Source organism: Melanerpes formicivorus, unplaced genomic scaffold (genome assembly GCF_026170545.1).
Source record: "Melanerpes formicivorus ecotype bairdi unplaced genomic scaffold, bMelFor1.0.p_v2 SCAF_10, whole genome shotgun sequence".
In the NCBI taxonomy this organism is placed as follows: Eukaryota; Metazoa; Chordata; class Aves; order Piciformes; family Picidae; genus Melanerpes; species Melanerpes formicivorus.
In genome coordinates this window covers 16,149,223-16,172,023 of record NW_027142362.1, presented here as the reverse complement: position 1 = coordinate 16,172,023, position 22,801 = coordinate 16,149,223, and the positions used below count along the sequence as shown (strand labels likewise).

The following is a 22,801-nucleotide window of genomic DNA, read 5'->3' as shown; positions in this document are numbered from 1 at the left end:
TCCATAATTTCAGTCACTCACACTGGTATTATTTAGACCAAGGGAAAAGAATGTTTTCTTTTGTATGACTCAATTTCAGCCTAACCCAGAAGATGGTAGAATTTTCCCTATAAGAGCATTCTTTTAAATGCTGAACATGAGGCTGCACTTCAATACTAGAAGTAACTGTGAACGTGTACAGAAACCTGAAGTTGGATGTGTGTTTGGAAAGTCGCCCCTCCCCAAAAGCCCCCCACCACACAGCTTATAGCAAGTAACCATTCTTTTTGATGTTTACTGCAGTGGTTCTGAAATTAATATAAATGGATGTGTGACGTGCAAGCGGGAGAGCCTGGAACTAATTCTGGTTTATAGAATACGAACCCTTCAGCAATTGGGGTACCTAATTATTTTGATGATAGGTGAAATTTTGCCTTGATCACACAGTATCCAGCTGTGAATCTGTTTTATAACAGAGAATTTCACAGCATGTAACTGGTCTTTAAAATTATGCTGTAAACATGCAAACACATGGCACCACTAAAATAAGCATGTTTTAAAATGCTCTTTTTCCTTTAAGCGTTTCTGAGAAGGAAGGAATGAAAAGGAAGAAAAAGGGAAGTGAGCAATGCTACAAATTGATTTTGTTTACTGTGTAATGCTTTTAACATATTTTTGACCTATGAAAAGTCTGACCCCATTTTTTCCAGAAGAGTTCAGATTTTTAAAGAAACTAAAATAGATGGATTGAATTATTTCACTCTTCTTAGGGATTAATCTAAGAGTTGTTTCCTCTTCATTGTTACTTATTCTACAGCTGTGCTCAAACTCCTTTTAATTTAGAAAAGAAAAAGTTTGAATTTTGAGCCTGCACACGCTATGGTTCCACATTCCAACAGCTTCCTCCCAGCCCTCTGCCAGCATCTGCTATTGAAGACTAGTTCCAGTTTACAATAAACAGCTTTTCCAGACCAGAACACTTGAAATTCAGTCCTTCTTGACTGCTTTTCCCATTCAATCTCTCTATTCACCGTTTCAAGGAGAAAACTGTTCTGCCAATTATTACACATCTGGAAAAAATGCATGTATAAGCTGAAATGCTTTCAGCAGAAAGTTTCAGCTTTCTGCATATGGTCACAGCAGGATTTTATGGGCCACTGACCAGGCCAAAGTCTAAGTTTTCCCATCTTTCTCCTCCCCCTCATTTCTGCCCACCCCCACCCCAGCCCTCTAATTGGAAACCCATAACAGGTGCAAGTTGTCTGCCATATTTTCTCCCACAAGAATCTCCAGTAGTTTCTTCCTGATAAATACTAGCCTCACAGTGCAGTTTTAACTCACTAGGCTCTATGATCATTTCAATGCCTCAGCTGTAATTGCTTTGCATAAGAAGATACACGTTTAAAATGAGCATTACCATTGACGCTTGTCTGCTGGTTGTTACAAGGCTAGATGCTCCATAAGTTGAGTTCAGGCTTCCAATTGGCCCATTGTGGGATGGTCCCAATAAACTGTGTATATCTCCATGGCCACCTGATAGGCTTGTTGAAGGCCCCACAGCATGATTCCGTAGTACATGAATAGCATCGTCAAGTCTGTCCAAGCGATCCTCCATTCGAGACTGCTGTTGGGATGTAAGAGGGGCAGTAGCAGCCATTACTGAGTAAATCTGCAGACCCAAAACTTAACAGTTCCTACCTCAAAGATACTAAAGGTTGAAGATGGAATGTGGTTTCAAAGGACTTTGAAAGCACCTACCAGCACTACAAACAAACAGGAAAAAGAACAGATATCTAGAGATTTTGCTTGAAACAGCATTCATTCCACAAATAGGTGGCAGCTTTTAAAGTGAAGCTTATTACAAGGTTAATGTTACTCATCCTCTATTTCATGGCATGAACAAGAAAAAAAGGAATTGCTACAAAATAAACTAATACAGGATGGGAAGGGTTATAAAATCAGCCTCACCACATTAGTAACAATTACAGAGAGGCAGAGGCTTTTTGAGAACCCCCCCAAAAAAAAGGTCAAAACTTGAAGTTACAATTTTCTAAAAAGGATCTTTTAGCAGATTACATCTTTCAGAAATAAAAGCAAGTTCTGTATGGTACTGCACAAAAGTCTGTCTTAAAATAACTCTCCTTTAAAAAAAGACCAAAAAACCAAAAAAAAACACCAAATAAAAAAAGCCCAAAGCAAAACCAGTTCTGACACTGCAGCTCACTAGAAACTGGAATAGCAGAAATGTTGGTGTCAAAAGACTGGTCATAGCTACGCTAATTAAAGCTTTTAATGGGGATTCCAAAGGAAGCATTAATTGAAACACGAAAGGCACCATCTAAAGCGAAATAGTACCTCACAGACATCCTTTAAGAAGGACATTGCATCTTGCAAATGCTCGTGAAGTTGCTGCTCAACTCGATTTTTCTGGCAAAGTCAAGACAGAACAGGAAGCAAAGCACAGGTTAAGATTAATTCAAAAAAGAGGTGAGGAAACAGCTGATGTGCATGTCAGCAATAAATTGTTAGTCAAGTTAATGCAACAGAGATTTGATCGTATCAAGGTAAGAAAAGCTAATATTTAACACTGCAGTTATGTTAGGACTTTAAGATATACACATCAATTACATTTAATTGCAAAAATACTGAAGAAAAGAAAACTGTTTTAGCTTAAAATTTTATTCTTGTTAGACAGAGAAAAAGAAACTACATCCGTGGAAACTAGAAATATTAAGAGATAACCAAAACCTTCCTTCAGAATTTTCCCCTTTCTTTCCTGATTCTGCATCAGAAATTTAAGAAGTCAGTAACTTAAATCCTCTGATGAATCTTCAAAAGAAGAACATTTATAATGCTGTAGAGATTAGTTCACATGTGTTTTTTTTCTGTAAAATGTTTCATTAATTAGTAAGTGAACATTCCCCAATAACAAATAATAATGACAAATGTAATGCCAAAGTAATGAAAACAAGCCCAAGAGACTACCATTTAAGGGGGGGGTGCGGGGGGGAGGACAAGTAAATGCAAAAGCATGAAGTCTTTATCTTTTCTCCAGACTGAACTTTAGATAAGAATTAGCTATGGATTTGTGAAAAGGTACCAAAAGCTCATAACAGCGCTTTAGCACCAGCTGTCCTCAGCACAGAAGCCTGATGCCCAACGAACAGATGGTGAAAGACACACCCTGCACGTCTTATATTGTTCGACTGAACAGGCCATTTGTTAGCAAAGAATTCATTTGTAATGCTATCCTACTGTTTCCTTTAATGATATGCAGGATTCAGACAAAACCAAGCCTTCAGCTCTTACGTAAAAAGTACTATGTTGCTTTCAACAATTCTTACCAAGGAGTGTAGAGAGTTTTCATAGTTTGGAGACGAGGGGGCTTGTCCTCCAGTCCTAGACCACTGACTGGCACCTGTCAAAATCGTCTGGGTTAACACACTGATTTACGCAGCGTGTGGGAAGCAGAGACGCAGTATTTCTCAACATAATTAAAATCAACATATTCTACATTAAGGTAAGGTAACATATGGGTATACAAAAGAGGGCAAATTCCTTCATTTTGCCTTATTGAGGGCTTTCTAAAATATCCTGGCACCTGTACGGTTAGACACGTTGTCGATGACAAAGCAGTGACATCTTCCAAGTACTTCAGTACTTAAAAACATGGACTACACACAAGCACTTCCACTGTATCTGAAATACCTGCCTTCTGCCAATGCTGCCATAAAATGACCGCCAAAACTGTTCCTTCTACAGATTATGTTCAGTATACACAGGCGTATCTTTAACGGCCTTAAAATACACAACAAAAATATTTGAAGAAATTCAATAAACAGTGAATTAAGCATAACTGGAGAATTATTTTTATGACACCTCACTACTAAATCAGAAAACTTGAAACCAGATCTAAAAGCCTTGTCTAGTTCTCCACTCTACCATTTTAGATAATAATGCATTTGAAGTTTAGAAGAGTCAAAATACACCTAAGCTGCTGCCATTTTGTATTTCAAATGTATTTAAGCTGAAGTGGCAGCTAAAGAATCATTGACTGAACAACAAATTGGCAATTGTATCCGTATTACTTATATACTGCACATTCAAACATATATCCAGTCTAATCTAACATAAATACACTTAATTAGCATGTAAAACCTAAAAGTAATTAGATGTGAAATGCAATAACTAAGCATGCAGTACTTTTAAAACAAAGCCTGTAGTAGTGTAACATGTATTTTTCTCACCAACTAATAATGCATCTTTCATAAAGATGCTACATGAAATTCTGTGGCCATTAAAGACAGCTTCCTTTCAGCCATATAAATGTAATAATAAAGCAATTACATTAATAAATTATGGACATACAATCCAAAGCAGCTCATTAAAGGAAGAGCCTGTGGGCTTGTTCTCTCAATAACAGCCAGAGCTGTACGTCTGGAAAACTGGGAAAAGGTTTAATAACATTACAGTTCCTTTGTTCAGAGAGCTGCAAGTAGTTACCTTTTACAGAAAGGGGTTTATTTAACAAAAAGAATACAGCTTGCACAGCTATTAAAATACCTAAATATTTCCCTTCTAATTAAAAAAAAACCCCAACAAAACAACAACCATCTCCCATTTCGTAGAAGCCCAGAGCTGCCATAACTGTGCTGGAATTCTTTTAAAATATAACAACATCACTGAGTAAGTTTATAATTACCAATTTTCACCTCACACAGCTACTCTGGGTCTGGATCTGTAGTCTCCCTTCACATGGCTGTCATGCTTGACCCTTAGGAATACTGCTTTGAGCCCCACTTATTTTTGCAACACATGAAGGAAAACAGCTTCGGAGTATTTTGGCTCAGTGTAATGTTAAAATTTTTATCTGGTCAAAACTTCAGTTTTAGAGGCAAGACTGGAGTCAAGGCTTTAACGAGAGCTCACTATTATGAGGACTGAGCGTTCTACTTTCCACATTAAAGCACCAGTGGGATATTAAGCAGAAAGACAACCAATTAAGAAAAGAAAGCCAACAAACAGACTCAAGACCTGGGTGTTGATCAGTTTGGGTTTTTTTTTTTAACAGAAACAGCTACTATTTCCTTAATGTAAGGCCAGAACAAAACCCTGCGTGGGGCTTCTCACGAAGAAAACAAAAAAGAAAAGAGGGGAGGGAATACTCAACTCCTTCTCCCCAACAGCCCAACTGGAAGCTGCAGTTTTTAACCACCCCTCTAGTAACGCCAGCGCTCTTCCTGAGCAGTGCCACGCTCCATCCCCATGTCTGCGCAGGCTGCCAGATGGCACTGATTTCCTGCCTTCCTCATTCCGCTCCCCCTCCTAAGAGTTTGCGCATGAAACTCACCAATTATGTTAAAAAGCATCCTGGCACCACAAGCCCTGCAATTAACAACTGCAGCTTTTAGTGCAGCACCAACACAGCAGCATGAAAAAACAAATAAGCCAGGCAAGTGTTGGGATTTACAGGGGTCACTGATGGTAATCACTGTTCCTACTCTCAGAGTCTCCCCAACACTAATCCTCTGGCTCCCCTTTCAAGCACACAGTGGAGTCAGTGGAGGGCTGGCTTTGCATCCTCAGAACTGACTGAACCCTCCTGAATACTTCAGATCCTGGGAGGATTTTCAAAATACCAAGGATCCAACGATTCAGATCCATATATACATGTCTCATATACATACATTATCATTAAAGCTATGCAAGAACCTAAGCTCTGGGCATGTTTATAAAAACCAGAACCTAAATAAAAGATCACACACTATTGTCTAGTAATACTTGGGAGTTTTCATCATGTCATTCCCAAAGCTTTTACTTAAATTAAGAAACAATTATTGCCAGTCTTTACTCAGAATCACACCAGCCAACCAGTCAAACATGAGCTTGTATACTTGAAGTATCTCCTGGAGTTACTACCTCTCAATGTTTTAACTGGCAGACAGAGTGCTCCTACTCTAATTTACAATTAGAGGATGAGTAAATTATGCCTTAGTCAAATCTGTAATAGTAAGAATGCTAAATAAACAAAGAACTAACTGCAAAAGATGAAAATCATGAGGAAGGCTAAAATGCTCCAAAATATATTATTTGAGCATACATAAAACATTTGTTTTATCTGCAATAACTTTTTGGGTCAGGACAGAAAATGGCTACCATGAGTATAAATAGTAATAAATATAGTAGTAATTACTTTACATTGTGCTTCACTGTGTTTGTAGTGACTCATCTGGGAATAAAGATAAAAGTCCAGATTCATAAATGAAGGTAATTAACTACTGGAGCAATTTACCAAAGGCTTGATAAATTCTCTATCACTAGAATTAAAGGGGGTGGGCTAGGAGGGTGCAATTGTAAAGCAGATGCTAAGTTTGCGCCTGAGAAGAATATTACAGTTGCTTACATGCACTACTGTCAGAGCCATCTGAATCCAGAATAAGGAACACAAATCAAAGTGCAAATGTTGGAGAGGTTTTTGGGTTGATAAAGATTCAAACAGACAAAGACACTGACAGCAAAGGGAAACTCCAAATTTTCAGGACCTCAAATTTGAATTCTAACCCCAGAAATTCGCTAGCTCTTTTGTGCCTACACAGTTAGGCGTGGTATCTAATCAGGGAACTCCAATTGGGATCTTAAAAAACGAAAATACTTGGAAATGGCAGAACATCTTTCTTCCTGTCACAAAGTAGTTTCACTATTTGCTTTGATGTTAAAAAGGAAATAATAATAATTTTCTGGTCTGATCTGCCTTCTCAGTACAATGAGGAAACACAAAACATTCTTTGTCAGCTATAATCACTAAATCAAAAAAAATCCCATTAATCCCATCATTACTCAATTCAACATGGATTTTTCAGTTACAGAAAAATAATGCCCAAAGCAGCTGCTCAGGTATTCCATGTCAGATATTAATTAATCCATTAAGGCCACAGAAAACCAGAGCAGTGTCCATTAAACGTGAGTGAAGTATGAATATGCATACAGATATGTGTGTGTGTACATGCCTGCATTCTGCATGCGATAACTTCACTAATTTATTCATCTAGATTAGCGAATTGTCCAGCGAAACTTGAGTGAGGGGTGTACAGAATGAGCTAATTATTTTATGTATGGGTTTTTTCCCTTTTTGTTTATTTGGTTTTTTTAAATAGCAAAACACTCTTGCAAAAAAAAGTTACCACTCAATGGCCAGGAGCCTGAATAAATATATTAACCAACAGAGAATGGGAAAGCAGACTTATATAAATGTTAAATAATTTAACAAATTGCACTGTAGGAAAGAACAGGGTTAAAGTTACATCATCTTGCTTGTAATTCTAGTTCTTTGTTAAACAACAAATTTAAGTCAATGGAGCTTTCACAGTCCTCTCTATATGGAGAACAGCTGTTCAACTTTTACTAGACAGCTGAGGCCACAGTGTCTGTGAAAGCTGCACTACCCACTAATAGCTGTAGGCAGCTGCCCACAGTTCATCTCCGCACTGGAATGCTCCTTCCCACATTCACACTACGAACACACAAAGCACAGGTGACAGAGATGGCTGCAATATAGAGCATTTATTTTGAAAAATGCCAGAAATCCTTCTCCCATAGAATGAAAGCATTCATGAAAGAGATGAATGAAAAGCTATCCTATGTAAAAACTGGAGAGTCTCATAGCCTACTGTATTTTCATTAGAGGGAACACATCTGCTCTGTTTGTCACTGAAAGCCGCCAGAGTTTTAACATGTAACTTTAAAAAGAAACCCAAGCAAATCACTCTTATTCCTTTCTGATGGTATGGTTCAGCACACAAATATTTACAGCTGTAACAGTTATGGTCATTCAGTGTTTTCCAATATTATTTTAATAAGCTAGTTTTCAAAACCAGTCACCAAGAGTTAAGTGAATACTCATACCAAAATACTTCAGAATCTGCATTTATGTACCTGGGGTTAGTAAAATGGAAAACCAAACCAAATACGTAAGTAATTACACAAGCAAGCTACTGCTGATTTCACTGATGTTTTCAAAACAACAAACAAGTTATTGACAAATGGTTAGTCTCTACCTGTAAGAGGCGATGGTGATCCAACTGGGGTTGATGGATTTGATGGAAAACTACTGCTGGTATGATCAGGAGAATAAATCTAACAACAGACAAAAGAGATTATGTATCAATACACGTCAAACCCAGCTATTATGGTTCCCTTTCACACTTTTAATTGTCACTCAGGGTTGGATTGATTACAAAAACAACTTGATCCTTCAATCACAGCTTTGCTTTACCACAGTCAAGGCTCTAAAAATGTCCAGAGAAGTTTCATTTTCAAGGTGCTGTCAAAATAAGCACAACCTGTATTTGATAACACAGCTGATCTTCCTTCTACTTGCACAACAGCAGAAAATACAAGCTTTTTTACCACCAAAGGGGAATGATAGACATAAAGGGTTAAACAGAACTTTGGCAAAATGCAGAGGAGTGGTCGTTTCCCAAACTTTAGAGAGAGAAAATATTTTAGCAGTCAACATATGTGATCTTCCAAAAAGTAACCCTTCACAAGAGAAGCCACCAAAAAAGCATTGGGCTCTAGGTAATGTTAGCAGCTACCGAATGAAACACATCAGAAATTTTGTTGCTCTTGCTACATATTGCAGCACAACTTTTCTCTCTTATCACTCACTCACTCCCTTGAGATACTACACCTCAACTTGCAACAATTCATTCCTTGCTATTAACATAATTAAAAGGTCTAAAAAAACCCAGAACACAAAATGCTTAAAGCTTTAATTAAAATTTCAAGATTCTTGGAAAACTCCATTTTTGTGAAGGGGATTCAATAGGTTTAAATGCTGACTATGGCCTTCAGAATGTATTTTTATCAGTCTTCAGTTCAAACCTGTTTTACTTGAGCGGAGACCAGGATTTGTTAGTCATCAGTTAAAAATCTTCACTGGCAGGGTGGTTGATGTCTCTCCACACAGACAATATGACATTTCAGCATTTAGCTGACAATAAACTGGGACTTAGGTTAAATTGCATATTTTATTTTTTGAACTGGCAAAACCAGAACCTGATAGACCACATGGTCCTTCTTCATCTAGCATATTTTCATTAGATAAGACCATCAGCTCCCTAATGGGAAGATCTCCTTTTCACACGTGGTACAAAGAAGATTCATTTAATAAAACAAACTGCCTCAGAACACCGTAGGAAATTCTTGCACGGTACATTTGTATAGAAACAAATCTTGAGCATCAGTATGGGAACTGCAGAGACTTCCAGACAGAGAAGACACAGAGAATTAAAATTATGTCAGAACAAAGGCCATCAAGTTTCCTTTGAAACCAGTCATTTTCCACTGCTCCACCTGCAGATTTCGCGATGTTTTATTACAGGGAAAATCCTACGTTATACCAAAGACACAACCAAAACACAAGGTCTGAATTTATTCTGCATGCAGTCCCTGGTCACTGTGCTGTTAAATGACCAATGATAAACAACCCTGACACCTTCTGCCAGGCTTAAATGGTAACATGACTCATTTTACTGCAACAAATGAGACTCCTCCTCCTATCAGTCATGGTCCATTCCAATCAGCGGGGTGCCAATATGCCAGGGTCTAATGAAAAGGCTCTCAGACAAAAGCTGCACAATTGAGAGCCTGCAGAGCCAAACCTTGGAGCTGTTAGTCCAATTTTTTAAACACTACAGTGTACATTTCAGTTAGGCTTTGTTATGTTAATGTTATAGAGTCTAAAGCAACAAAGAAACTTAATTCATGAATTACTTTTAGAAGTCAACTTCCCTACATTTTCTTTCCTTTTGTGAGGAGACCAGTGGCTATTTAACTACCGAGACCCTACAGAGACCATACAAAGGCCTTTACTCTAGTTTGGAGGTAGGAATCAAAACATAAGTTATCACAAAGAGGTCTGATATAATCAACAAAGTTAAACAGTCGTCCTGTTTGATCTCCTCTAAATTAAAGACCAAGTGTTTTGATTTGGCATTAGGCAATGAAATAAACCAGATGTTTCTCCTGCCATATAACCCTCCATGGGCACAGTCTTAAAGGGTTATTGTTTGGCAAATGTTCAGGGAAACACATTAGAAATGGCACGAATACCCAGATTTTCTTTTCTTTCTATCTATACTAGTTCATTATCCAAACTAACGCATAATCCACAGGGCTTTGGGAACTTTGTGTAAATACTTTCATGTACAATTCTCTTTCTTGCCTACCCTGAGATTAAGACCACAATTATCCAGGCTTAAACCTAAAATAAAAGAACCTTTGCAAATGTATTATCTGGCCTTACATGTTTAATCACATACTATTCTGTACGGTCTTTAATACCTAAACTGAAGCACAAATGTCGTATCCTCTGATGTTTCACACATGAAAGGCCTATTGTGAGATGTACATCAACAGCATTTTACAACTAGAAATTCCTCTCAACAGTTGCAGCATTTAAAACCTAACGGAAAGGCAGGCACATTGCACTGTCTTGGGGGGGGTGGGGTAAGTCAGGACAACTGCAGTATTTAAATACAACTTTGCTCAGAAGAATATTCTTGGTTTACTAGCCATCAAAATTCATGTGCACTAGCTTCACCTGCAGGAGAAGCCACCTCCCCCTACTCTGCACAGCCGAGAACAGTGCTCCCCACTGAACCAGCGGAAATGTGCTGGGTGCGCACGGGGTGCGGGGGAAGCAGATGGATGAGGCAAAGGATTTGAAGTGTGCAGACTATGGCATGCACTGATAGAGCAGATGGAATGCATCACCATCAGCTATGACAGAAATGATTTATGGAATGACCTGGGTGCTCCTGCCAAGCAACAACATGGGATGACAGAAACAAGTTTCTATGACAACCAGAGCCCACCCACCAGTTAGATTAAACATTTCTGCCCTGACTTCCACTTGCAATATATTTAGAGTTTTTCCTCAAAACATCAGTCTGGTTTTCTCAGCTAGTGACTCGGGCAAAAATACCTGAAAGGACAACAAAATAATTTACAAAAGGAGAGCAGCAGAAAGTATCATAAAGGGCCACAGATCTAACTGGCCACTGTGTCAGACTTCCAACAGAAATTTTGGTCAGGCTGCAGAACAGCAGAAATCGTAATGCATCCTCAGAGCAATGAGCAGCCTGAAGTGTGTAAGCATTGCTATTTCTGGGAGTTGAAATGACCCCAGCTTGTTCTTCACGGGTCTCAGACAAAAAGAGTGTGCTAACTGTCCTCTGGATTCATGAATTGTTATCTACTTGCTGAAATGCCAAGAGCAACCGGGACAAAGTTTCTCCTCAAAACCAGTAGGTCAGACTTCTACCCAATATGGACATCACAGACATTATCAGATCTGGTGATCTTTTAACATATGACCCTCTGAGGGAGGCAAGGCTAACAGGATCTGCAGGAACATGCCCATCTGCATCCACCAGTGTGAGGCGAGGGACACAGAATCAAACCCAGGAGTGGTCTTTCGGGGCTTCTAAATGAGACTCAGTCTCCCTGTTTGCGACATGCAACAAACACAAAGCGCTCCCCCAGTCATCACTCCGAACTCTGAAATTTCTGCTATTGCTGTACTGCATCAGTTACTGTTTTATATAGAGTACTTCCAATTGCACTAATGCAAAAGCACTGCTGTATATATGCATACACAAACAGAGACGATCCTTGCAATGTTTTACATTATCAACATTACCCCAACAAGTGTTAAGTTTAAGCTTTATGCAAGTATAGAATTTTAAGATTGTTCCATAAATTGCAGCTACAGAACACAGCATTCAAAACCTCTCAGTTTTGTAAGGCTACTGAACAAACATTTCAAACCTTGAGGCAGGATCTGCTTTAAGAGTGATGTTAAAAATATTTGCCTAACGAGAACACTACAGAAGAAAGTCAGAATGCATCTTCTACAAATAAAAGCATTTTCCCCTTGCCTCTTTTTATAGACATTTGTCTAGTATATGGCATTACAGTATCACAGTATGTTCTTGCAACACAAAAACTCCTGATTTGGTGTTATAAAATGAAGGAACACACGGAGTAATGAATGCAATGTTCAAAATACATCTTTTGGATCTGAATATTCTGTTACTTACAGATGCCAATGCCTTCCCAAGGGCATCACCTGTCTGTGAGCTTCCAGCACCATTTCCTCTGTTTCCTGTAATGGGGAAAGCAAACCCAATACTTATTTTTAAAGCTGAAATTTTATTTGCTTTTATTCATCACGTACAGTTGAGCAACCACTTTTGAAACGGATATTCTGAGGAAGTCAGTGTCAACAGAATCAGTTCTCATTATACTTAAAAATTTAATTAAAACAATTAGATTTAAATTTAGATGCTCTCCTCTTTAAAGTCAAATACAGTAATCACCGTGATAACTTAAGGACCAAGAAGTGAAGGCAGTCAGAAAAAAGACTGAAACTATTTCCCAGGATCACTCTAATAAAACACAGTAACTAAATAAAAATCAGAAAACTGTGGCAGCTTATTTCTAAACTGTTATCACTAACATGCTGAATGTTCCATCAATTTTTAAAGATAAATTCACTCAACAGTCCCTTGTTTGTCTCCCCTCTCCCCCCTGCTCTAATTCCCTGTGTTACACTCTCATCTTTATTTTAGCAAATCCCTGAAAAGCTCTTATCCACCAAGCTTTCTGTCACCCCCGGTCTCAGATGCATGTCAGCAGCTTTGTGCGCCCTTTTGCTCCACACAACATTGAGCCAAGAGGAGCTCTGAAGCCCTGCCAATTGGAAGCACAGAAAGGATCCGGAATCTCTGAAATACCTGCTTTCTGTAAAAGAGAGAGCCTTTCTCCAATTATCAACTTCTAATGCTAAAAGCCCTGTATTTAGCGTGAATGTAAGCCATTCACATCAGAAATCCAAATCATGCAACACTCGCGGTTTCAAGTCTATCGCAAACTTGCATTTTCCAGCCTGAATTTCCCATGCAGATTCATTAACTGGGCTCTGTTTAAAGATCCAAGTGTAAAACACATTCCCTAATCAAAACCAAGATAGTAATTCTAGCTAAATTCCACTTACTTAAAACAAAAACAAAGCTAAACACAGATCATATCAAAAGGAAAAGGGATGTCTACGAGCCTTTAATTTCTATGATTCTATCTTAAATACGTACAAAGAACAGATGATCATCTTTTATTTCATGCTTTCTATGTAAGCACAGAAGAGACTAAACCAGCCACCATACTAACTACTCAAACAATCTCTAAATCAGTTAAGACAGGAATTTACGATGCAGTTTATCATCCTCCCCAAAGAAACAGTCTTCCTGCCTTTCTCTGGTATAGCATCTTGGTGACAGAGCAGCTCTGAAAACTGCAATGCCAGAGCTACCCATAGAAACACGTACATATGTGTGTGTGCATAAGCTATGTATAAACTATGTAAGGATAACTACTGTTAAATTAGACAGATGCTATCTCCTGAACATAGACTTAGCTGTGAAAGCAGATAAACCAGTAAATCCTAAACTGACTGCAAAACAATTTGCCTCATCTCAGCCCTGCTGAGAAGAGAAACACCATTGTGGTGTGGTATCCCTCACCTACATAAGCATCCCATAAATTAAATCTTATTAATTTTGCATGTCATGCAGCCTGAAATGTAATGTTCTTGGTTTTCATTTAAAAAAAAAAAAAAAAAAAAGGTAGGAAGAACATTTTACCCAGAATATTATCTGATCCATTGACAGGTGGAGTGTGAGAGGCAGCTACATACGGTGAACTGCTGGTACTGCCACGATGGAAACTGGACATTGGAGGGAGACTGGCATTTATATCTGTAGGTGAGACTGAATGCGGGGGATAGCTCTAGAGAGAAGAGAAACAGACATAAGACATTAAGTAGTCTTTAAATAAATGTTACTATTTTAAAATACCAAATATACAACACCCAGCTCTTTATTAAAGAAAGGGACTCATCCATCCTCTGAACAGATCACTACACAGCCACAGAATTTTATTTACACAACAGACATAAAAGGACATCAATCTAATACAGTAAGTTTGTGATCTCTGACAACTGAGTTTTTAAGTGATACAAGAGTAACAAGATATGGATTCTTGCAAGCCAGAGCTCCACATACAAGCACAAATGCATTCGTATCTTACCAAACGGTCATGTGCATGCAGGCCGCTGTAACTGCCAGACTGGGACATGTGGGAAGAGGAGCTTCCCAGCATCCCACCATAACCAGGCTGGCTCATGCCATTGGACGAACTCCAGAGGTCAGAAGAATTGTGGGTCCCATCTTTTTCAATTAATAAATCAATAAAAGGAAACAAGAAAAACATGTTTATTGAAGTACTGAAACTGACTTTTCTTTCCAAAATTCTTTTAGAAGAATACACAATCCAGCACGCCGTGGTGACCAGTTTATTCTGCGTCTTCTATTTTCATGCCACCATGCTGCTATATTTCTAAAAAAAACAACCCCAAAACCAACAGAAGCTTTATAGTTGAAATACAATCCAACCACAGCTGAGAAAATACCAAGTACTTCTGCTAACTACACAGACCTTCAGTATGACTGGATTTATATCAAGAGGGTTGATAAAAATTCCAGACTGAAAGAAATAATAAAGGAGTGGTGGGGAAAGAAGGCTGGCAGAGCAGAGTTCATCATAAACATGCAGTGCTATTGAGCTAAAATCAGCTATTTATAGTCTGAAATACCTTAGCACCATAAAAAAACCCAAAAAACTTTTCACAGCAGATTGAAGTAACTGAAATTACATTACATAAGCCTTAACCCATGTGTAAATGCTGTATTCCTTCTGCAGCACACACAACCTGAAGAGCTCTGTGAACTCCTGCACTGAGAGACCATGCCTTCAACATGCTCCAAAACCTCCTCAGACTACAGTACTAGCTAATTGTGTGACATGAAGCTGAGGAAATTAACTCTGCTCTCATTTTGTTTTATGCAATCTTTTTTTTTATTTTCTGGTATGCTGGACACACAAGCATCTGAGAACTTAGGACTGTTAGCTGATACTGTACAGTCAAATTCCAGAACAGCCAAGAAGCCCCTCACCTCATTTTTCTCTATCACTCTAGCCTGCTGCTCTGAAGCCCCTACAAATCAAAGGACAGGGGATTCTGCCCATTTGGCCTTGTGTATAATCCCCTTAAATTTCAGTAAGCAATTAATGTCATGAGAAAAACTTTAAATCAGCAGACAGCTCCCTTCATCTAACTGTTTTAGAAGTACGTAAAACTTAACCATAGGCTCTAGCACCGTACATTACCTTTACGCTTCCCCATCCATTCACTACAACAGTGGCTGACTGCAGATTTCTGCCTAAAGGACAAGTGACATATGTATCCATATATTTGAAATCATTTTACCCACCTTGCATAAAGAAAGTGCTAGCAAACATACTGCTTGGTGGCTTAGGAGACGGGTAACTTGGAGATTCTCGGTTGAAATCATCAGAACTTGGGGATGGTGCATACACCTAAATATTGGAGAGTGATAAAAGCAGGTTAGTCATGTTTGGGTGTCGTGCATTAAAAAACACCCATAACAGCACACAGGCAGGGATAGAAAGCACAAATAAAAAAAGAACAGTGTAGCAAGCTGCAGCATTTGTTGCCCTTGTTTTATTTGCTTTTTAGCAAGTTGCCACAGTACAGAGGAACTACAGTAGAATGATCCTAACAACACACTTTCTGGTGTGCCAACTCAGCCAGGTGGCCTGATAAAAGCTTGAATGCTGATTTTGCTTTCTAAGTGCACGACTCGCACAGACTTGTTGCTCAAGATAAAAAAAGCAAGATAAAACAACTGGGCCCCAAACAAATTTTATTTTAAAACAACTGTATGCCTTTTTGAATATTTAATTAGCTGGCATTTCAACAATCAGAAAGAAAAAGAACATCCAGTGACAAACGGAAAGACTTCATTGCAACCGTTGTATCACCCATTCAGAACTTTGCACACCTTTGTACAGTCATCAAAAACCTGTGTGATGCAAGTCCTGAGGAATAATCACACAAAACTGCAATATCAAGCCAATTATTTCCATGCTGGTCCAGCATTAAAGCAGAATGATCAACCTGAACTTCCAAATAATGAATTTTAAGATGTCAAAAACTGCTACATTCCAGATAAGTGCAATGATTGCACATCTTTCACTGAAGTAACTCGAAGAAGAAACATCAAGCATATCCAGGAATAAGTCAGACCAAAGAGGCCAGTATTCACAGATTCAAGGACACTGCCCATAATGTGAGCTGTTCAAAGGGACGCCATTTCTTTATAACCAATGTTTTGGGCAACATACTGGATATTGTAATATGCCTAGCGTATTATCATTATGAAAATATAAACCTTAGGGGAAAAAAAGCAAATGGCAAATAAGTCAATAATAAATATAATAAAGTAATATTGAAATGAAAACAACTCTTTGCTATGAAGCAGAAAAAAAACCAACCAAAAATAAAAGGCAAAAAAGGCAGCGTACTTTTATTTCTATTCACCTCACTTGCGAATTTGTAAGGCTTCCAAAACTATGCATACATTAAGAATGATTTAAAAACTTTAAAGCTTACATAATGTGACTTACACAGTGTCCTAAAATACCCTAAAATTCCAGAAGTGAGAATTTTTATCTCTTCCTATGCAAACACAGACACACGCATGTTTCTACATCATCCACATCTCTCCCTTCTCTTTCTGGGATGTTGTTTACCAAGCAAGAAAAAGGCCAGGGAAACTAAGCCGGCCAAGAAAAAAACCGTGTCAGCTCCCTAAAAGAGCCCCATTGTTCTCCCGGAGGGGGAACGCTCAGATACAGATATTTAGAAAGTGAAGTGGGCAAATCCCGCTGCTATTTGCATACCAATACCCGCACCCACCCCCCCTACCCCCCGACTCCCAAATGCTTTTCTAGCCTGCTGTTGTCAGACCAAATGGCTGGGCATGTGCCTGCAGACAGCACTTTTCTAGCAGAGGGACTGATTTACCACTCTCTTCGACTCGCTTTACATCCGCAGAATTTCAATACAATCTATCAAAGTACAGCGCGATGGAATCACGACAAGGGACCAAGGAATTAGGCCGGGGCATAGCTGTCGATAGGAGCCGTATAAGGAAAACGACAGCAGGTACAAAGACACCTGGGTAAAAAGGAGTCAAGTGGAACACTTCTAACTTTTGGTGGCATGCTTGTTTTAAAGCTGCTCGTTTATCAAACGGAACATTTTTAGGAAAGAAGGCCTTTCAGGAAGCCTTTGTTCAATCTTTTATGTGCACGCTGTCAGTCTCGGGAATAAACGTAAGAGAGATGCTCACCAAACCTGAGTGACAGAGTGACAATATGTTGTAAGCAATATTAACAGTACATATGTATTTCCCATGTATGATGAATGCATGTATATCCCATGCCTCAGACATATTTTAACAAAAATGTCACTCTGTCAAATTGTAAATACTTGCACTCGTAAGACTGCAAACGTATTAGGCAAAACTGGGCTTAATTTGCAAGTTCTCTGTTGTGCAGAATAACGCAGCATATGCTATAGCTGATGGATAATCTATCACTGTCACAGGACAGCAGTGGAAACAAAGCTTTATGACATTTAGCACTGCCATGGAGATGTACACTGATTAATGCAGAATCACCTACAGTGATGAATTATTCTTATTTTGAACGGCAATGTTTTGAGAGAGATCTGTAAATACCAGTTTTGGACTGAAACGGTAACATTTTACGTAACTGGGTGAGTTATAAAAAATGATTAAAGGGTCCCTCTGAAGGAAAATGAAACTGAAAAACTCCCACAAGTCTATCATTTATAGGTATGTATGTACAAGCCATTAACATAATAAAAATCTTACGAATTATATTAATGTAAAAGAGGCCCTTCCAAACAGCTAGATGAAAGTCCTAGCACAGACACATAACTTTATATAGTTTCTGCCTGTTTTGGTATCTTAACTGTAGCTTGCAAAAATATAGCTGCAACGTTATGAAGCTGCACTTGTGCCAGTCTAGCTTTTTCAGATCAAAGGGTTCTTGCGGCAAAACACAACTGATGTGGTCTCAAAGACTTCATTAACTCCAGATGTGGGGAAACAGCCAGCCAGTTCCACAAAAGGAGCAAGTCTCTTTTAGTTACAATCAGAACTACCCACAAATTAAACCCAGGCCTCTGATGTCATCTGATCACCTGCAGATGAGCACCAGGTTTTTTTCTGGTTAATGACCTAATCATAATTTTTATGTTGTGTTGCTACAAACAAAGTCTGAAAGCAAAGGAGAAAATTTACTAAGATTAACCTGAAGTCTATGAGATGCAAAACACAAAGACTTTAAATAAGTTGATATAAAAAAGATGACATTTTAAAGTTGGGAGCTACATATCAGGGTGACTGTTCACTCTGAAAGCCTCACATGCACTAGGACCTTCTCTAGCAAAACACTGCCTCTGTGTCTGGTGTTCCACAGCAGGCTTATGTGGGTGCATGGCAGCTCCCTGGTCTATGTACTAGTTGAAAGGCTTTCTCTTCTGCAACAGCTGAAAGCAAGGGAGTTATAAATATGATGTGGCTGCTCAAGACAGCCTCTTTTTAGCTATTAAGCTGATAACAGTGACATCCAGGAGGCATTAAACCAGTTTTTCCTGGCTGACGTTCCCACTGTGAGAAGGAATACTGTTAAAAGGTCAGCCTGTCTGCAGAGCCTCCTTGAAGAAGGTTGTCTCCAGCAGGTAGAAGTGGAGCCCAACTTCTAATCCTCTTAAGTGAAGTGAGCCCAGGATGCATCTCCATACTGACAAGCAAAAAGCTCAACTACGAATGGGAAATTCCCTTCCAATAAACATGGGCCAAACCCACTTTATGCACACCAAGTGTACACACAAGTCACCAAATGGAGCTCTTGACTTTTTTAGAGCTGTGCTAGAATATACATCCATCCTAAGACTGCAGCACTTCTGAAGGGTAGAGAACCTTCTTGAAAGAAAGTAGGACAAATGAGCTACTAAGGACATCGAGCCAGAGAGACCCATGTCAGTCTCTTCTGCTCCCTGAGCTGGTCTGTGTTTGTCCAGTGCAAAATGCAAGATAACAAACAAGGTGGTGGTGTTTTTTTGTTTGTTTGTTTGGGTTTTTTTGAGGGTAGTGGTGAGAGCTGACTTCAGAACAGAGCTGGAAAGACATTATCTGTACAGCACCAGGTTTAAGCAAAACAAACACATCATCCAGTTCTGAAATCTGCCCTGGTGATTAACATATGTAATCAGCACTACCATGAAAGTTACACCAACATCTAAAACACATCCAAGGATTACACAGTGTGCTTGTTTACTGGTACAAGTGCCAATAACACGAACATGAATTTTACCAAATTTTATGCTAAGTAAAACTTCCAAGCCTCATTCTATAAATGCATTTAATAAATATAACACTTAAGAGTCCTCCTGTCGGCATACTTCCTCTCCGGCAATTTTCCTGTAATCTGTTTAAAATTCTTAAATATTTATCAATGTTTAATATTAATGTTAAAAGCAGATTAAAAAATAGCAACCAAACCTTACTTCCGATGAGCTCATGCTATCTCAAGACCAAGTCTCCCATCACAGACTGTTTATGGAATTATGAATTATGTTACTTACTTAAGCCTAACTATTAACAACTCTTGGAAGTTCAGGAAAATATTTATCAAGCTGCTGGAGACAGAATTTTTCAAAAACAGTGGAGATGGATAACCTATTCTGTATCTTGTAAACTCTGCTAAATAGCCTATCTACATTCCATCAGCATCAGTCACTCACTGAGCAAGTGTGCACTGATGCATGATTTGTACATGTGGCAAAATTTTACAGTGTATTATCGGCAGGTTTTGTAGCAAAAGCGGCTTCTGATGTAAGGCAGCTCTGCGAAGAGGAAACTTGTATTCATGTTCATTGTATTTCTGACAAAATCACGTACTAAAACTTCAGGAATGTAAAATAGTAACTATAGTTTTCCAAGCTCCTCTTTACAGCAAGACAGAAGCTGCCAAAAAAACACTCCCACCCAAATTCTTGTTGACATTTAAGTAAGATGTTAAAATGAAGAGCCCTAATATTCAGGATCAGGGTACCATATCCTCCATCATATTTCTGGTTTCCAACACTAAGTGTAAGGCTTCACACATTAAAAAAAAAAAGCTTTCACCATCCAGCATGAAAATACCACACTCACTTTAAGAGCACACAGCATCAGTCTTGTCTGCAGAATAATATTTAAGAACGGTGTAAAATTCAAACTCCTTTAAGTAGCTAAGGTGAATTCCATCTTGAACAAATGTTTATGCAGTTTAGGCATGCTATACATGCCTGTATGGGTATTTCTGAAATGCAGAATCCCACTGTAATGGTGCACAGCACAAACACTTCCTAGCGTCTTCCCCAGTAAACGGCAATTTGGAAGCCACATTAAAAAGCGATAGGCAAACTTCTCAAATATCCAAATTCAGTATAAGGAAACATTTTGGTCTGTTCTTTTACATTTTATTTTTTAAATTTCAGCATGAGGCAGAGAGAGGAGGAAAAAGAAGAGAAGGCAGCAGGACCACTAGAAATAAATATGCATGTATATACTGCCTGAATACGTTTTTATATTAAGAAAAACCTCTTCTCCATAGTCAAACGGTGATGTTACTGAAGGATGCATACCATCTAAGTCTTCCAAAATTCATTATTAAATTCTTATTTTAAGGAAACAAAAGTGGCAACGTTGAAACTAATCTGTCTGATTCTTAACCTGTTCCTTTTATTTCAAAAGGCAGGAATCCCCATCGCCAGTACTGACCACAGGAGGATGCAGAAGTAGATAGAAGGCTATCTTTTGCATTCGCTTATCTCTCCTCTGAGCTTATCAGTGCTGTTTCGGTACCTTCGACACAGACTATTAGATTTCTACACACAGACTCCAACACGCAGATGATTATGAAAGCACACACGCTGAGCAAACAGGGTGTGTTACTCTTTGCTGCTTGCATTTTGAGAAATAGAGATCTGTCCAATACAGCACCTGATCCCATCCCTAGCTGCTTTCGTTTGCCCAAGGAAACGGACATAACCTTCACTTTAAAGCATCAATAAAGCTTGTTGCAGAGAAGACACCCTTTTGGCGGAGGACCACTGCTCTGTAGATTGGCAGTTCAACCCAATGGAGTGGAGCAGGGAAAACTCTCTTGGGGCTGATGCAGTGTAACTCTCTGTTTTTCAGTGGGGCGGGGAGGGAAAAGAAGAGGTGAGGAAGAGGGGAAAAAACACCCAGCCAACCAGTGTTTACTACCTCTCTTTATTCAGTGTCCACAGCCATGAACCCCTAGAGATTTTCCAGCTGATCTTTTATTTGTCCTTACTTAGAAATGTTAGCTTTGACCTTGTCTAAGTTGCTGTGGGCAGCATATGGTACAGGGCAGCACTAATTGTACTTTTCTCCCTCTATACTAACTGGCCCAATACTAATAGAAGCAGAACGGAATCATTCTTCTTTTGCACCTGGTTGCTCCAAAATTTACAAACTGAGAACACCTCACTTTGATGTTAAAAGACTCAGTACATTATTTATTGCATAACAGCTACAGAAAGGCATGCTGTCGTGTCATCTAAGACCAGGCAGTGTTATTAACATGTCTCTCTCTGCTGTAACTCCAAAAGCAATGGCTGCAAGGCAGGCAATTTCTCAACTGAAAAAAATACCCAAATATACAACGTGTATACTCACATCTGTGAGTACTTATTCCTTTGTACACATGTGCCCATAGGTATGTAAATATGCATGCACACACAGGGACACATTTGTAGCCTTCTACACTGTCAAAATTATCCAAAAAATCCCTATATAAGCTAGTTTAAAAAAAAAAATAAAAAATCAGGTAACTACATATATGCAAGTATCTATGTATGTGCTCATTTCCTCCCTCCCTTTTTAAGCAGGGATTGCAGAAACCTGCTGTGAAAAATGCAGTAAATCCACTTTTGAAAGAGGATCAATAAAATCTCAGCCTGTACTGAGAAAACAAGTATTTACTCAATATAAACCCCACCTATATATAGACTGGTATGTCAAATTAACACATATCATCTTCAGAACACTACAGTAATGTATAACTTACATATTTATTCTCATATGAAACAGCAGTCATAGGTGATATAAAATAAAATATAATCAATATTACTCCCAAAATTGACTTGTGATGATGACACTAGTCCATTACAATCTATATTTTAACAACTCTGCAACACACTTTAAAAATAATCAATTTTTCTGTCAAAATTTAGAGGAAATTATAAGAGTGTAAATCTTTCAAGTGTGTATTTTATTCTTTATGCACAAAGACGACACAAAACTCTCATTATTTAAATACCTTTCTGGTGCTACTGTATTTTAGAAAATGTAACTAAACAGGCTCTAGTGAAAGACGTTTGCTTACTTATTTTTTAGTTTAAAAAAAGACAGACACAAAATAATTTGAAAGTATGTGTGCTATTATTTGTATTTATAGATTTATTTTTTTTTAAGCCTTTCTTTCTAATTAGAGTTTAAGTGTTTGGATTTTTTGACCCTGTAGCACAGCTCTTGAATGAACTAAAAAAAAAAAAAGACAAAACTTTAAAAATAGATACAATTCTAACTGATTTTCCCCCCAAAAGCTCTGTATTAAATTTTTGTAAGCTTTCCATAAACTGAGAATATTTTCTACATATCAAAAGAAAAGGATGAGGTGAAAAAAAACACCAAACCACACAAAAACCCCCCTAACAAAGCCAAACAAAAACACA

The 22,801-nt window shown here is 38.4% G+C and overlaps 1 protein-coding gene across 10 annotated transcripts in view; it reads right to left on the bottom strand.

The window, feature by feature from the left end:
• The window catches only part of TCF12 (transcription factor 12), a 169,060-nt gene that overhangs the window by 14,793 nt on the left and 131,466 nt on the right, over positions 1–22,801 (bottom strand). For 4 of the 10 annotated variants that reach the window (XM_068143910.1, XM_068143913.1, XM_068143911.1 and 1 more), the window contains 8 exons: positions 15,372–15,477; positions 14,128–14,267; positions 13,683–13,827; positions 12,084–12,148; positions 8,034–8,112; positions 3,324–3,397; positions 2,335–2,406; positions 1,397–1,603 (listed from right to left, as the gene is read on the bottom strand). In XM_068143910.1, the coding sequence (XP_068000011.1) occupies positions 1,397–1,603; positions 2,335–2,406; positions 3,324–3,397; positions 8,034–8,112; positions 12,084–12,148; positions 13,683–13,827; positions 14,128–14,267; positions 15,372–15,477 (888 nt within the window). The remainder of the gene's footprint in view (positions 1–1,396; positions 1,604–2,334; positions 2,407–3,323; positions 3,398–8,033; positions 8,113–12,083; positions 12,149–13,682; positions 13,828–14,127; positions 14,268–15,371; positions 15,478–22,801) is intronic. The other 6 variants (XM_068143916.1, XM_068143914.1, XM_068143920.1 and 3 more) reach the window with 3 other exon arrangements.